The 16,952-nt window shown below is 34.6% G+C and overlaps 1 protein-coding gene across 1 annotated transcript in view; it reads left to right on the top strand.

Moving 5' to 3' along the window:
* The first annotated feature begins 1,439 nt into the window (after window positions 1–1,439).
* Window positions 1,440–16,952, top strand: part of Syn1 (Syntrophin-like 1) — a 145,196-nt gene continuing 129,683 nt past the window's right edge. The window contains exons 1-2 of the mRNA XM_011500978.1: window positions 1,440–1,481; window positions 1,545–1,755. Coding sequence (XP_011499280.1) covers window positions 1,440–1,481; window positions 1,545–1,755 — 253 coding nt within the window. The remainder of the gene's footprint in view (window positions 1,482–1,544; window positions 1,756–16,952) is intronic.

Raw genomic sequence — 16,952 nt, 5'->3', positions numbered from 1 at the left:
CGTAAAGTTACATTAAATTTCTAGTAGCTGTATGTTTCAGGCATTAAAAATTTTCAAATAAAAGCCTTTGAAAATAATTATATTAATTAGGAAAAGTTATATTAACAATTTTACATTCTTCTTACGTAAGCATTAAATAAAAAAAAAAAAGAAAAATGCTACAATAGTTAATAATTCCAGCGTATATATATTTCGAGTTAAAGTTGCTATATTATTAAATATTGTTTTTTGTTGCCCTTAAAAAATGTTCATACAATTACATTGCAAAAAGCTTCGATAAAAATTTAAATTCGTATCTCGTAATATTTCTCTTCTTTCTCTCTTTCTCTCTCTCTCTCTCTCTTCTTGGCTTCCTTTTTGCTACCTCCATAAGTTTGCTGGACTGCCGCGTGCCGAGCTTTAACACGGAATATTGCATTCCTGTCCCGCAGCGTAAAACCGCTAGCGCGTGCGATCGTGAGAATATATGCGAAATAGCGGGCAAGATTTTCTCTCTTACCTTTTTCTCTTCCTGTCTCTCTTTCTCACTGTCGACCCGCTGAACCAATGACCAGCGTCGTTTCTTAGCTTTGCGCGCTTTGCATCCATAGCGGTTGAACAGCCGCGCTAACCTCTTCTCTCTCCGAGCTTTTCTCTCATTCTTCTATTCTCTCCGTCCAACTTCAATATATTATTTTATCCTCGTTTTGATTTGACTTTGTAGCTTTTGGAGTTGCGCTCAACTTATTCCCGAATAAAAATTTTACCATCTTATATTCATCTATCGTGGTATCTACGTACAACTGGCAATTACTATTTGCCATTTTATTTATTCACAAAATTCTAATCGTCTGTTTAGATAAATCACTAGACTATATCACTAGTTGCATTCCTTTTGTCATTATTTTGTCAATAATTTCTTGCATAGATCGTGTAATATAAACGTTTTTGGTTGATCCGAGCATGTAAATGGAAAATTAGGATTTCCCTACTAACGTTCCTATAATTAATTCAATATTATACAGTATAATTATAGGGGGCTCACATTAGCTAAAGTGCTTTATTCGAAATGTATGTTATTGCTTAGTAGCTTAAAAGTTATGCAAATATTTATTGGCTCAATGTTAATCTGGCGAATTTTGCTTGCTAATCGAGCTTAATCAACCGTGCGCTCTTTCTATTCCAAACGATACCTCAATGTCAATATAAGTCCATACATAATAATATCATTATAAATCGTCAATGCATATTGAAAGAATTTAAATAGAAGAAGAAGAAGAAGAAGAAGAAGAAGAAGAAGAAGAAGAATGATGATGATGATGATGATGATGATGATGATGATGATGATAAAAGAACGAATGAATTAAAGATATTGATTATATTTTATAATTCTAAATCTCTGGATTAACGTTGATGATGAATGTAGCAGCATTCTTGCATTACTTTATATACGCCATAAAATGACAAATCAATTTTACGAATTATCATGCTACAATACAAATGTACAATACATGCAAGTGTGATGATATCGTGCACCAGTTTCTACAAGCTACTCCAATTAAAAGAAAAAACTCCTTTTTATTGCAGTGAAATACTTGCGCGAGGTGACACCGTACTTCCGTAAGGCTTCGATTATCCAGGAGGTCGGATGGGAGTTGCAGCGCGGTTTCCTCAGCGCGACGCCTCCCCCACCAAAGTCACCACCACGAGCCGACACGCGTTACCTGCCACTCCAGCTCTGTCGACTCACGAGATCACACCCCTCCTCGGATCCTGGTAAGTCATACAAAAAGCCATTCTACGATCTCGGCTACATGTAAGCCATCACCCAGCGTCTAACAATCCCAGTGCTTGCACGTAGCGAGAATTTCAGATATTTTTTTTTTCTTCTCTTTCTTATCAGCGCTATTTCGCGCCTCTTCTCAAGTCCCCTGTAACAAACATCGAATCGTCCGTTATAGTTAAAAAGACCTTGAAACGCTACGGACGTAGTAGTGGGGCTCGGGCAGGTAAGCACCGCAAGGCTGAAATCGATCGGAATAAATTTTATATAATCCATTTATTTAAATAATAACCGAAGCAAGGTGCAGAGAAATTGGAGATACCACTCAATCATCTGGCAGAGCCTTCAGCTTCAGACAATGAGAGAATCGAGTGGAGGTAGTGGCACGAATCGGCTTCAGTCAGCCTCGTAATGGTTGCGATCGATGTAAATGAGCTCTGTCACTCTCGACACATCTTGGTGCTTTAATAAAAGAGAAAATAGCCCTCCAGAATGTCTTTAAAACGCAATACCTTTCTCTCTCGCTCGAGCACCTTTGTACAAGCGACTTTCCGATCCACTTTCCGCGAGAGGGGGAGGGTATAGAGAAAAAGAGTAAAAATAGGAGAAGAGCTGAAGAAGGACGCGCAGGGCACGGAGCGGCGAGTTTTATAACTGAAGGAGGCAGTGGCACCAGAAAGGAAAGTGTGCGCAGAAGTGAAGGAGGAGACGAGAGTCCCTCTTTCCAAGAACTAAGAGAAGCAATCGAAGACGTGCTGTATCTCCCGCTTGTATCTCGTTCTAACTTACAGCTGCTGCATGTGGATGCACGCGCGCAATATCAGCTCCTCGCTCTATCTCTTTCGCGCGAATGGAGGGAGCCGTCGTGGAGAAAATGGCGGCGCTAACGGCAGGGCTGGAGCAGCCCAACGATTTATATACGAGAGAATGCACTTTATTCAGCATAATTTCAAGTAGTCGGTCTGCATCGTGGGAACTTTAAAGTTTCACCGAGTTATGCGAAACTGAATTTTAAACATACTCTCTTTCTCGCACCTTTACTCGCAAATTATATCTTATGTATAATGCACTCTTAGTCGTAATTTATGATGAATCCGGCATTTTATGTGTGCAAGGCACAACAAACTCCATCCCCCCCTCCCCCTCCCCCCCCCCCCCATCCCCCCACCCCATCACACCACCGGCACCACCGCCACTTCTCATTATCTTAAGTTTCTTCTTCATTCCCTTCCTCTTCATGTTATTATTACTCGTTAATATTAAATATCCTTTAAATTGCATTTCTATATAAGCAACGAGACTTTTACACAAATAATCTAAGCAAGGATTAATTTTTTCGAAAAATTCAAGGACAAAATGTTAAAATATATATATATATATATATATATATATATATATATATATACACTATAGTGTCGCTTGAAATCTGTATAATGTCGTTTTGTAAACTTACATTTACATGTAACAATACATAGTGCAACTTTAATTGCGTATTTTCATATTCTAGCTGATTCTTGGCAATTTTAACGACGCGTGGATTCTCAAAGATAACATGATCTTCTGAATTTTCATGAAAATCTATGCAGAATTTGAAAAAGATTTTTCTGAAATATTAACTAATTTCAACGAGTATGGAACAACAAACTAAGTTATATAAGTTGAGTGATGAATTTTTATTTCCATGATGAAGAAGAAATTTCAAATCAATTCTATCTGCTTGTTCGACTTGATTTATTTATTAATTTTCTTTTTGATTACAATATAAATGATTGTAAAACTCTATTTCATTTTTGTTGATTCATAATAATTAATTTTTCTTCATGAAAAATTAATATCATCCTATTAATTATTATTATTATTACTATTACATTAATATAAAAATTTCTTGATTATATATTACTAATGGTTCGAGTCTCTCTCAAAAAAAAAAAAAAAAAAAAAAAAAAAACCTACATATCATCTTAAGCATTGATTAAATAACTTATAACTTTCATCACTTTATAATGCTTTCTACTATTTCTTCAATACACCTTAATAGATGCATTATAAACATCGTGACTATTTCAATTTATCGCGTTAGCCATTCATGTCTACGTGTGCCCCACTCAACAACAAGTATAGTAGTTCACTTCGAAATTGTCACCCGTTCGACAGAAATAGTCCATCAATCCTATTTAATCCGTTTTCACCTCACAGATGTAATGTATTTGCGCGTTCTCACTTGTCGCGTCGCAATGATCGCTCTCCGATCTCCGAGAATAAGCACCAGAGTGAGAGAATGAGAAAGCAAAAGAGACAGATGCGGACAGTTCTGTATTCGACCCCAAAAGCAAGGGGCTTAGAGGGATGAAGGGATGATAAGGAAGCAAGAAAGACAGAGAGAGAGAGAGAGAGAGAGAGAGAGAGAGAGATAGAGAGTTAAATTAGTTTCTGGTGCAAAAGCTGCCAGCCATTCACTGTTTCAGGGCTAACCCGAATAATTCCAAAGAACGACTTCATCGGATCGAAACTTACAATCTATCTCCTCTCTTTTTCTTCATTTTTCATCATTTTTATTAATTTTTCTTTCTCTGCCGCCTTTCTCATTCTATTTATTTCCTCATCTTCTGATATTTGTGCTAACCTTGTATATTTTGACATTGGCGCATTGTGCACCAACTGTTTCGTTGATTAAACGACACAATAACATTGCATTCTTCTAAACGAGAGATAATCTTAAGAGTTTCGTATATTATTGCATCATACAAACTATTCTTAATTAATGTAAATTAATCGATTGATTACGACGTTACATCACTCTATTACTTATACATATATAGTACACATTGTGCGATACAATTACCACTTCAATCATGTATTATATAAAATTTCCCAGCTGAAATTTTACACATTAGAGTTCTAATTTTTAAAAATATTATATACTTATTTTTCTTTCTTTATTTTACATGAAATTCACGAGTCAAAATTACTGATTATGAAAGTTACTTTAGTTAATGCGTTGGCCAGTTGTTCATAAATTTGTAAACGATTTTTATAAAATTTTATAGTATTGTCCGTGAATTTTATTCTGAAATTTTCAAATCTATTTCGTAACTTCTAAAGTACAACGCCGTTAGTATAAACTGCAATGTAATTATTCGAAAAGTTATAAATTTATTAAAAAATAAATGAGAGCCAATTATTATTCGATACAATGGTTAAGTAGTATGAAACTTATGTTTGACATATTTAGAAAAATGTTATTAAATCTTTTGCTGTGTGTAAAAAATTTCATTAAAACTTTCGCCTAATTGTCCAAATGTTTTTCGTTAAATTCAATGTTTTTCGATATTTAATATCAAAAAGAAACAAAAATCAGTCTTTTGAATGAATAGTATTTGATGAATATCATGTAATCTTTATCCAACTATGACCTGCCTAATCGTGAAATATAATTGTCAAGACTAAAAGAAAAAATGACTAAAAAAGATAAAAATTAACAAATTATTTCAAATTGCAATAGTCGGCGCAAAAAAAAATACAGGAGAATGTTAATTAGATATAATACATGGTAATCTGCTAAAATTCAAATCTGTCAGTCTCGTGCCCTTTTAAGCCACCCTTTCCACATCTTGTTCACATTCATATTCATCGTCGGCCCTCACCGAGCCCTTTGATTCTTTCTATTTCGCTTGTCATTGGTCCGTTTAAAATGTGGCTCCGTCTGTATCACACCCCTCCCTAACATTACTGTCGCCCTATTCCCATCTTTTTTCTTTCTCGTCTTTTCCTTCCGCACCTTCTCAATCTTCTTTCCTTTTCTCCAATCATTTTCTCCTTCTTTTTTTTTCTCCATTTGTTTAAGACAGTAAACCCAGTATAAAACAGTAAGGGGTGGGTGGGGGGACCCACCCCTCGCCCAACAATCGAGCTTCACCCACACAGCAATTTTTTTTAAAGAATTTCATCTCTCTCTCTCGTACTTATAGAAGAGCTGGTAAGGTACTTCGACAAAGATAGAGTTCGAGAAGTTAATTACTACCGGATAATTGCATCTACGGGTTTCCACTGATTAATGAGGGCTCACGCGAGACGTGCGATGAAAAGACTCTCAAAGGGAAACCAGAGAACTTCGAGTCGTTCATGATTCGTGTGTTTATGCGTGTGTCGGTGTCTACTGTTTGCGAATGTATGGAGTTGCGCACCCAAGCGTCCACGCACGTACATATGCATGCATACATACGTACGCATGTACACACGGACAGACACACGCACGAACGCGCGAACACACGGGCAGACACACGCACACGCGCGCGCATAAAATCATAAGTACACGTATGCTCGCATACACGCATACATGCACACGAATGTGGGTGGTCGCGTGGGTGTGCGCGTGGATGGAGCTAAAGTATTGGTTGCGACATTGAAGCTTGGAAGTTGCAATTTCCGCAGGATTTTAATATTTTTATCGACACCGCGGACGTAATTACTGTACACATTAATGGCTTTATCGAATTCTGTCGAATTTTAGGAATGTATAAGATGAAATTTTATATTACGTTATTTTTCATTCCATATACAAATATTTGCTTCAATCAATTCTATTGTACAAAAATGAAATACCATTTCATAATGTATTTTATTAAAATACTAAAGTTGTTTCAATATACATTTTTAATTTGTTAAAGTTCAAATGTATTTACGTTACTCTCAGATTAGAAATCACTCGAGTAATGTGTATTTTTGAAATATGGCAATATTATAAATTATAAATTTAACTGTTTGATGTTCGAAGCTTAATGAATTTTATACAATGGGGAGAAAAATTTCTATTTCCAAACAAACGTTTCAATTATTTATGAGTAAAAAAAACGGTCCTAATCAACGAGATTCATTTTCCTAATATTTTTCATGCTCTTAACGACTGATTAAGAAGTTATTATAGTTATTGCGAACTACGATCTGCTGTCTTAAGATAAATTGTCCTGAACGATCGTTTTCGATTTCCGAAATGTGATTAGCCGCATGCATAATGTAGTCAATTACATAATCCTGTCTATTTCTAATGAATTCCCCCACTGTTGTTCACTCATCACACGAATAATGCGGCATTTCGTCTGCTTATTTTATTTTATTTTTATTTTTTCAATCGTAATCGTATGGAACGATATTAGTTTTAAATAATGGAATTAAGTTTCTTAACTGAAATTAAAACGCGGCATTCTGTTTTATTCGTTTAGGCGCATCAACAATTTAAAGCTCATTCCAATTATTATTTCGTTAGGAGATTTTTTCATAAAATTTTAATAATTTTTCCACATATGTTCTGTACTCGAGAAACGTAAGCGTAATGTTTTGTAATTTTTTTTTAATAATGTCAAACATGGTTTTTTGATGAATGCTTCATTCTTTCACATACATATAATTGTCTACACATAAATATACGCATACGCATACGCATAATATGGACATACAATAATTATACAAATTAAATTGTTTACTCCATTCGTTATGAAATAAAGTAAATGTAATAAAACTAAGATCGAAATAACGTTAATTAGTAATAAGATTTGTAATAATTCTAGTCTAATTATTTTCTATCATTGGAAACGTTGGCTCTTAAATGAGAAAATTATACGGAAAACTTGATAGGTGAAAAGCTTTCTAGTACAGATGCTATATCTAAGTAGTTTTTAAAATTTTAAATAATCATAATGAACCGAGTCGGCTTAAAATAGCATTTTTATTTTCAGAATAATTGAGCAAGTTTCAGTCAGTTTCAAATTTTAGTATTTCTATTTTTAAAGTCATGCGGAGTATGATATAAACGCGATTAAATCATAAACATTATGTCAAGATTAATTTTATATTACACAGACACGATAATTACGTTAGTTTTAGCGAATGTAACGTTAGCTAAATTCACAGTGCTGTAAAGCAATGGCATAATGAATATCATGAAAAGGCCGATGTCATTAAGTTCTTTGTGTTTCATGAAATTATCCCCTTATATTACGCGTATCCCTAACTAAATCCGATCCTATTTAAAAGTTATGTAAAGCAGTTGGGGCATGATTAGTTGCCGGCGCGTCAAACCTTCGTCCTTCGTCCCGATAACAATGATTTTATGTCTTTGTAAATTACTGGCAAAAGTGGCTAATTGCAGAACAAGAATGGTTCCTAATGTCGCGGAATACAATTAATGTCCGTCTCGCTTTACGAGCTGCAGTTATAACCTGAGAAATATAAAACGCAAGTAATGAAAAAGTACATAAAAATATTGCCGTTCGTGGTAATGCGTAAGAGCTCCACGCAAAGATCGCGAGAGATTTACGGCGTCGGATGATTCGCAGACAAAGAGAGACATTGGGACACCCGGGGCACGAGGACGAAACACAGGCTCTTGCCTGGGGCTGCTTGCCGAATGTGCAGCGCATTCCCCCCACCGCGCGACTTTTTTCGCCAGGCGCAGTTATTATAACGCGGTAGTAGCGCGTAATTGCATTGTCGGCGAGCGGTTGTCAGGGCCGCGACTGCAAAGATTCCATTATCGTTATATTAACGCGCTTAACCAGAACTATAGCGCGACAAAAGTAACGAGCGTATTCGCGGAACATCCAGTTGCGAATCCCCGCGTGCTCGAGGTGGGGACATGAGGTGGTGGTCGGGGCGGCATGGTTGGCGAGCATCGGCGAGGCGTCGAGGGGAGTTTGTGGTGGCGCGACGGGAGGGGCAGGGGGGAGGGGGTATATGTTGTGGCGGGGAGGGGAGTGGAGAAACGAGGAGGGGATGGCGGAGGAGCGAATGGAGGTGAGATTCCATTATCGTTGTTATTTGTCGTTGTTAACCGCGAAAGACCCGCGAAAACTGCTCTCCTGATTTATTCGCGCGGGAGGCCGTATGGCGAGGGCCACAATGCGCGCAGGAAGAGGCGCTGGATTCCGGACGGTAGATGCGAGGATTCGTTAAGCCACTTAAAATAATCCGAGAGGACGATTTTCCCGCGGTTCGCCTACCCGATTTCCGACTCGTCTGCATTTTAATCGTGTTGCGTCGCGCGCCGGGAGGGACGGTAAGATAAAGTAGGTGGGGCAGGCCGCTCAGACATCTCATCCGCGAAGTTTACCCTGGACGAGAGATTCGCATACGTTTTGCAGCTAATTGGCAAAATTTGTGATTTCGTTCCGCAATTCTCTCTCTCTCTTTTTTTTTTTTTTTTTTTTTTTTTTCTTTTGCCATTTTCGCCAAAGAAGTGAGCGAGGTATTACCTGATTTTAATGTAAATTGAAACGCTTGCTCTATTTCGCCCGTTATATGTGAAAATTAAAATTGTCTCTTATTTAATGAACTATCGCCCCTTGTGTAGTACAATAATTTATGAGCATTACGTTTGAATAATTATCTTTTTTACGATTATTTGATTCACAGTTTTAGCCATTAATATTTAGCTACGTAGCTCCCGTACGCGAGTCGAGCAATTTATTATCAATTCTATGCGATGTCGCGTAACAATCTCCCAATTGAAACTTGAATTTATCAATTCAAGTTGTTTTCCCCCTTTTGTTTTTTTTTTTTTTTTTTAAACTTCGTTCGTCGTTAATTGCGTAATTGAAAAAAATCTCGAGATACTTGGATTAAATTTGTTGATGTAAGCAAGTACAATTTTTAATGAAGCTAAAAAGCACTCGGTTTTTCAATTGCAGATACTAAGTTTTCTATCATCACCGGAGCAACGTTTATTACATTTGGCTTATAAAACTTAATCTTGCAGCATTTCATACAAAATTTTTCAGCTTTTAGTCTGTAATGTTTTTAATTATAATTACGAGTCACTTGTTATTATTATATTGCTAAAAAATTCTTTTGCCGACATTGGAAAATTATCCATAATGACGGCACAAATATACTTTTCTGTAGACTACTTGAAACAATTTTAAAAATGTTAAAAATTCACTTTTAAAAGTAATTTCACAGGGTATTAATTTTTATATTAAGCTAATTTTTTTTTTTTTTTTTTTTTTTTTTTTATTTTCATTCATTGCATTCAAATAATTCTCAAAAGCCCAATTTTATATAGGGGACAATTTTATTTTTCCAAAACATTTACGCCCATACGACAAAATAAACACATTTTAGTATGCAAATGAATAATTAGAAGATCATGCTCGATATATTTTAATAAAATATCGCAATAGTGCACAAATGCACAAATTTAGAAAAATTTAGAATGCATACACTGGATACATACAATTTATCATTATTAACCGATTAGAATTAAAATTTTCGTATTTCTAATGGGTGAAGAGGGTAAGCGAGATAAATAAAATGTGAAAAATACCCATTTGAATGAAAAGTACAATTCGATATTATCGAGAACAAGTATTCGTTACCCAATTTTTTGGAAGTCCGACGTTCTAGACTTCAATCAACGATTCTCAATATCCGCGCATGTCGCAATATCCCGCTACTCCCTCCTACTCCTTTTTCCTCTCATCGACAAAATGGAGTCGGTTAAAACGACAGATGGTGAGAAACAGCTACGTACTTCTCTCTCCTTTAGCTAATTAAACGGAGTATCGCATCCGCAATAGGTTTATACTTGTCTTAAATTTAATTAATGATAATTCCTCAAGTTTTCATCAATCTTGAATTAATTTATGAAACTACTTTGATTTGGAATGGTTGCTTTGTTTTGCATTTTCTCAATACTCTGTGCTTAATAACTATTTAAATGTTTTTACATTAGAAATCATATTGTCTTGAAACTATAATAAAACAATCGGATTTTTTTTTTTTTTTTATACGTGATATACTCTAAACACCATTTACAACCATAAAATATATTCATAAGTATTATATTACAGCATATGATGTGTGTGCGTGCGTGCGTGTGTGTGAATATAAGCATAAAGAGTAAATAGTATTTTCTATCGATATGTAAAACGATCTTTAATTAATAAAGAAACATTGAACAAATTACATATAACATATTACATTAATTTTTATATCGCTATTTTTTAAGCACAGAATGCTGTTTGCTGAAATAATATTGATTTAGAATACCAATTTTTCTATATCTATAGAAATAATTATTTGTAGAGAATGTAAGCACCTTCCATCAAAATAAATATTGCTTGGTATATATATTTTCATTGGTGTATATCTTAATTTCCTAGATAATAAATAAGTGCCAGCAAGATTGTTGACCGAAGATGAAAGAATGCAGCATTGATTATGAAATGAGTTTCTTGATAGATAAAAAGACTGCTCTCATGGGGAATAAAAAATTATTTACATTGTTTGAAATAATTTATCATCATAGAAATATATTATCATATAAATATGCCTATATAATATTATTTTCCGGAGCATCAAGCATTGATGCATTATTTGTGGTTATTTGCCTTCTTTTTTTTTAATTTTAAATATAATCTGTAGACTATGAAATAGTCTTTTACACATATTATACATATAGAGAACATTGTGCAATCATGATTCTTTTCTTATTTTTAGCTCTTAGCTTCTGTATTTTTAATATAATTCCAAAAAAAAAAAAAAAAAAATACGTAGCATTTACCATGACTTCCTCTCCTATATATCAACAACTTATGTGTACAATAGATGATGCATCAACCTATGCCTGATGATGAAAATGAAGTTCTCTATGCTTGGTACTTAAATGTCTACTTAACTCCCTTATTCCATATAAGAATATTTAATGAGCTATTCGATATTTATGTATTTAAAGGAATAATAATTACATAAATTTCGCAATCTATTTAATATCATCTACTCTGCTTTTCTAATCAATTTTCTTCCACTACCATATTATCAATGATGAATTGGACATAGAACATTGGATTATCCGTTTAAATAGCGTTGTAATCGACTGATTTACAAGATCGATTTATATAGAACGACTGGCTCGAAAAATCGACAACTTTCTACTAGACACAATTTACAGTTACCTCCGTCAAGTGGATAATCACGTTCCACTTCCGGAAGTTCGTTACTCTCGACCGAAACAGCCTTGTGTGACCATCGGATTGAATTCGTATTGTAGTCTCCTGCGGTTAAATGTCCTCTATCCTCCTCTATCCCTCTATCCCTCCATCCCTTGAGTTTAAGTACCCTCGCAGTTGTTGAGTCACGCGAAAGCTCGCGATAGTTTAGGACGACGAAAAATTAAGCAACCAGCTCCCTTCGCCCTTATCGTATTGAGTTTATCACTGTTACTTCTAATCAACGACGAATCAAGCTCGCAAATCAATAAGTGAACTTGGATTTGACATTTTAATAGAAATTGTGATGTCGTAGGCTTATTTAAATAACTCAGCATGAATAAAATTGCGGAAAGAAGTTTGAAAAATTAGAATATAAATTTGTTTCGCATGCGGGCATGAATTGCTGACTACAAGACAAACGTACATATTTTTATTCACTTATAGTCTAATTTATGATTAGAGAGAGCAAAGAGAGTTTATTATTCAAATTATAATAAAAGACTACGTTAGGCCTTTAATTGTATCGCAGCGACTTAATACAGACAATTTGGTTCATAATTACCTAGAGCCTAACGATTCTCTTAAATTTCAATAAAATAGATACATAACAACAGTCTCTCGTTACTCGGCAGCCATTAACACATTATACATATTTATCAAATATTTAAAATTTCGGAAAACTCATTCAAAACTCATTTTTATGATTATTAATTCACTCACGGTGATCCTTATGAGTAATGGGTTAATTGATTTGATTGCAAAACGAAGGTTAAATATATTTTTAAAGTGTTCTCGGAGCGAGCACTATGACCACTCCGAAATCAAGAACAATAGCGCTGATTTAAGGGCTTGAATTTTCCAAATCGCGAAATTCGTATGCAGCCATAGTGTCAATTTAATGCGAGTAAGATATTGGAGTGAAAAGACATGCGTGCGAAGGGAGCAAGGCGAGGGTGGCAAGGGGCCGTTTATATCGATGCGAGAGTATTCTAATGGCCAGCCATTGTCCTTTAGAGCCTATCGTGGGAGCAACGCCATAGATCCGAAAGCTCGTCAACTTGCCGGAAACTGTTAACGCCACCCGCACAATATATGTAGTTCGTTGGCAGCGAAGCGTCCACTTTCGTCCTTTTGGAGCCTCTGATACAAGCGGCTGGAGCCTGTGATCGATCCGTGGTCGCGTGAAACTCGTGAAAGAGCTCGACTGATGGGGAGGAAAGGGGTTGACTAACCACTTTCGACCTATATAATTTTACTTCGTCTCTGTTGCTCTTGTTCCGTATGTGGTGGCGCGATAGTGAATAATATTAATGATTGGTAATGAAGCGTCCAGGAAATGGACATTGGACTTCAGTTTAATATTAGTGATCGGCTCTGCTCTTCTCCATATGGCGAGATCAACTTTTTACTTTTTTTTTCTTCTTTCTTTGTACTAACATGAGTAAGTGACGCTTACAAGAGTATATCAGATTTCGGATTTCCACGGTCGGACGGTAAAAGAAAATCAAAAAAGTTGTTCTTATATAAAAAAATAAAAAAAAAAAACAAAAAAAATCCGCAAAACATTTAAATAAAAAGAATTTAGAAAATCAATAATAGTTATAATACGGAATTTTTTTTTATATTCCGTGAAATATGTTAATAGATAATATGTTTATAATGTTTAATAAAGGCGGTATTCATTATTTTAAAGATACTAATATTCGGGAATCTTGCGAATTATTAAGAAAGTAACATTATTTTTACGAAAATGAGATATGCATAAATTTTAAATTTTAAGTATTGTAAGTATAATTGTTTAAATTAAATTATCAATTGCTCTTATATTTGTAATTGTATGTAAAAAGCGACTAAATGAATGAACGAATAAATGATTAAAGACTGTAGAGTAAAATAAATACTGTTGAAACGGTTGTATAAAAAAAAAAATGTCGTAACTTTTCTCATTTTTCCTATCGAAATTATAATCCAAATAGACATAGCTTGTTAGTTGAGAAAGTGGAGAAATAAAGTGTTTCAGTAATATAAATTTATTATTTACTTAAGAGACGAAAAATGAGACTAAATAGATTGATCGTAATAAATAAAATATGCATACATAGGCAGACAGAGACTCAGATGCACGTAAATATGTAAAAATGAAAAAGTGAAATTTATTCCATTCGGATTAAGATTGAGCAGATTAGAAATCATTCTCTCATGCACCCCTATGCATGCACGTACGTTTCTCTCTCTCTCTCTCTCTCTCTCTCTCTCTGTGCGCGTGTGTGTGTTCGTCTCTCTCGGGTCTCTTTCTCTTGCCTCTGTCAGTCACGGGAGGTCGTTTATACATCGAATTCTCGACACTGCTTCCGTCGTAGTTCCGCTTGGATTTGTGCGCGAGAGCGAAAGCCCGAGATGTACGCAGCAACATGTTTACACTGGCTAGCATGGATATTACGACTCGATGGAATCGTCGATTGGTCCACTGGGAAAGCTGCATTCAATTGTTCAATATTAACCGATAAACTGTCAGAGTGCGTGTTTCGGCGGCAACGGTAACTGCGTCACTCGACGCTAGTTCGATCCGAGGCGGGAAATCATAGGCGAATTTCCTTGACCCCTGCCGTACCCTTTAGTCGTGGTAGTACATTATTGTCAACAAAAATATTCGCCACGGCTGATAGTTCGGTCGCAGGAGATGCTTTTCATTTTGTCAATAATGAAACGATTCTAGCTACTCGAAAGCTTTGAATCGGTAGAAGAAGCTTTGAGCTGGAAGTGTGTTTTTTTTTTTTTTTTTTTTTTTTTTTTTTTTTATAATATTCTAAGGTTATTTCATTAAGAAATTCAAGCCTTCAAAGTTAAAAGAAATTGCGGCTCGTTTAAGCTTCCCGTAAGCTTCGTGCGACGAAGCTTCCAAAATAAACGAATAAGTAAATGTATTGTCATTCCTTCGTCTATTTACTTCTCAATTCTAAAGCTTATTTATAAATTTATATTCAATTATTATTTCGTTGTTCCTTTAGACAAAAGAGAAATATCCCGTGTCTTTATTCAGTCTTCTCTCCACTTAGCACAAATTCCAATGTTTTATTGAAATAATTAACTCAACCTTTCTTTATCGTTTAATTAATAAATGTCTATGTTAAATTACTCCTGGGGTAATTCGTCACTTTCATTCCAAAGACCTTCAATTATTGTTGACGGATAAGTACTGCAATAATTGATCGAGTTAAATTCTTCGCGATACTATGGCTTTTCTGCGTGTCTGCTCCGAGAAAAACATCGTCTCGTGACATCCTCGGATTTCCCGACGAACGAGTGAGTGATCCGAGAGGACGGATCTCCTCGCTATTTCCCATAAGGCTGAGCTCTTCCTGCTTTCCGTCTGCTGAATCAACTTGCTGCTGAGTCGTACGGAGTCTCGTCTTTCAACAATACTTCTTATCATTGCCAACTCAGCACTGTCCCTTGTAGGTTCGAAACCTTGGAATTTATCCGTAAGACTGGCATCGAGTCGATGTTCTCTTCGTTGTTTAACATAGCGAAAGGACAACGTAATTGCGTAGCTCTTATTATTAGATTTCGAATTAATCGAGCTGGGTATATTACAGACATAAGCATCTAACCGAGAATGTGCGCGATAACTTTAACGAGAATAGTCGATTGTACAAAAATTAAAATCTACTCAATCATTTATTCTGAATAATTTCCATTTATTTGTATTTGTATTTGAATATTTATAACGGTACTATTAAATGTATTAATCTTTCGTTGCAAATTTTGTAATCGAAATAGTTATACGAAATCTATTATTACCTATAAATCGTAGTTTATTTTCAAACTCATCATTGATATAAAAATGTTTAAGTTGATTTCATGCAATTGAGATGAATATTAAATGGATAAGATTATATAAAGAACATATGAAGATAAAAAAATTGATTTTTACCGCTTTTATCGTACTACAACGAGTATAGTATGATTAATATTACAACTACACACACATGCATACACACACACACACACACACACACATATATATATATATATATATGTACGTATGCGCGCGCGCGCGCGCGTCTATCTGTGTATACTTGTACATAATGTTATTTGTTTATCAGAATGACCAAATATTATTATAATGAATTCATTTTTTATGAGAATTACCTGCCAATTCTTATTAAAATAAAAATGAAAATTATTATCATAAAATATTTCTATAAATTCTCTTACTTTCCTCATACTTGCTAATCATCATTTAATCATTATAATATATACATATTTGGATAATGAGCTTTTATGTATATAGCAAACACATAACTTTCCTGCATTTGCATATCAAAATTTATTCTCAATTTCATCCACATAGACATGTGTAATTAAAGCACATCACCCGACATAAATTCAATCAATTACAAAATCATTTATTACTAAATATCATTAATTAATTTATTAAAATAACCACTAATTTTATTATTCAGTTTAGAGATACATTTTCAAAGCTGCTTTTACGATTATAACCATTTAATTATAACTAGTAATAAATAAATGAGTCACTCACAACTCAATTACTATTCTCGAAGATTTAGTTCTTCAACTTAATAGTCGGGATTCCTTATAATTGCATAATTCTTCAAGTAGATAATACAATTATAATTCTCTTATGTTCGGAATACCTGCAATTCCTAGGCACTTATTTTTTTCACCTTTTCTCGGAGCATATGCATATGTTCATGTATGCATAGAAAAATGTTGGGATAGATATTTAAATTTCAAATATGATAGAAAAAAAGTAATAGAAAGAAAGAAAAATGCGATTTGCTCGACAAACGAAGGATGTGATTCGAAAAAGATGAATTGGGTTATCATTGTTATGTATAGCATTCTTAATAGCCAAGAGAAAAGCGATCGTAGGATGCATTCAGAAATACGTAGTAAAGTCCTTCCCAAACCATAGTAAGGAGACATCTCCGACAAATTCAAAGTCGATCAAAGAAAAGTTAGAACCACAAAAGTAGAAACAATCTGAAAGACTAAATTAGGAGCTGCAACAGCTATTGACGTCGTGTTGTTCATTCTCTCATTCTCTTTCACTGATTATTTTGCTCTATAGTTGGAAAACGTATTATTATTTTCATAAAATACATTTATTAGTATTTCCATTGCCTATCTAGTATTCCCACAATTGTGAAAAGTAAAATTCATTTTATCTATATCAAAAT

Source organism: Ceratosolen solmsi, unplaced genomic scaffold (assembly GCF_000503995.2).
Source record: "Ceratosolen solmsi marchali unplaced genomic scaffold, CerSol_1.0 scaffold27, whole genome shotgun sequence".
Classification (NCBI taxonomy): domain Eukaryota; kingdom Metazoa; phylum Arthropoda; class Insecta; order Hymenoptera; family Agaonidae; genus Ceratosolen; species Ceratosolen solmsi.
This window is presented reverse-complemented; position numbering and strand designations above follow the sequence as displayed.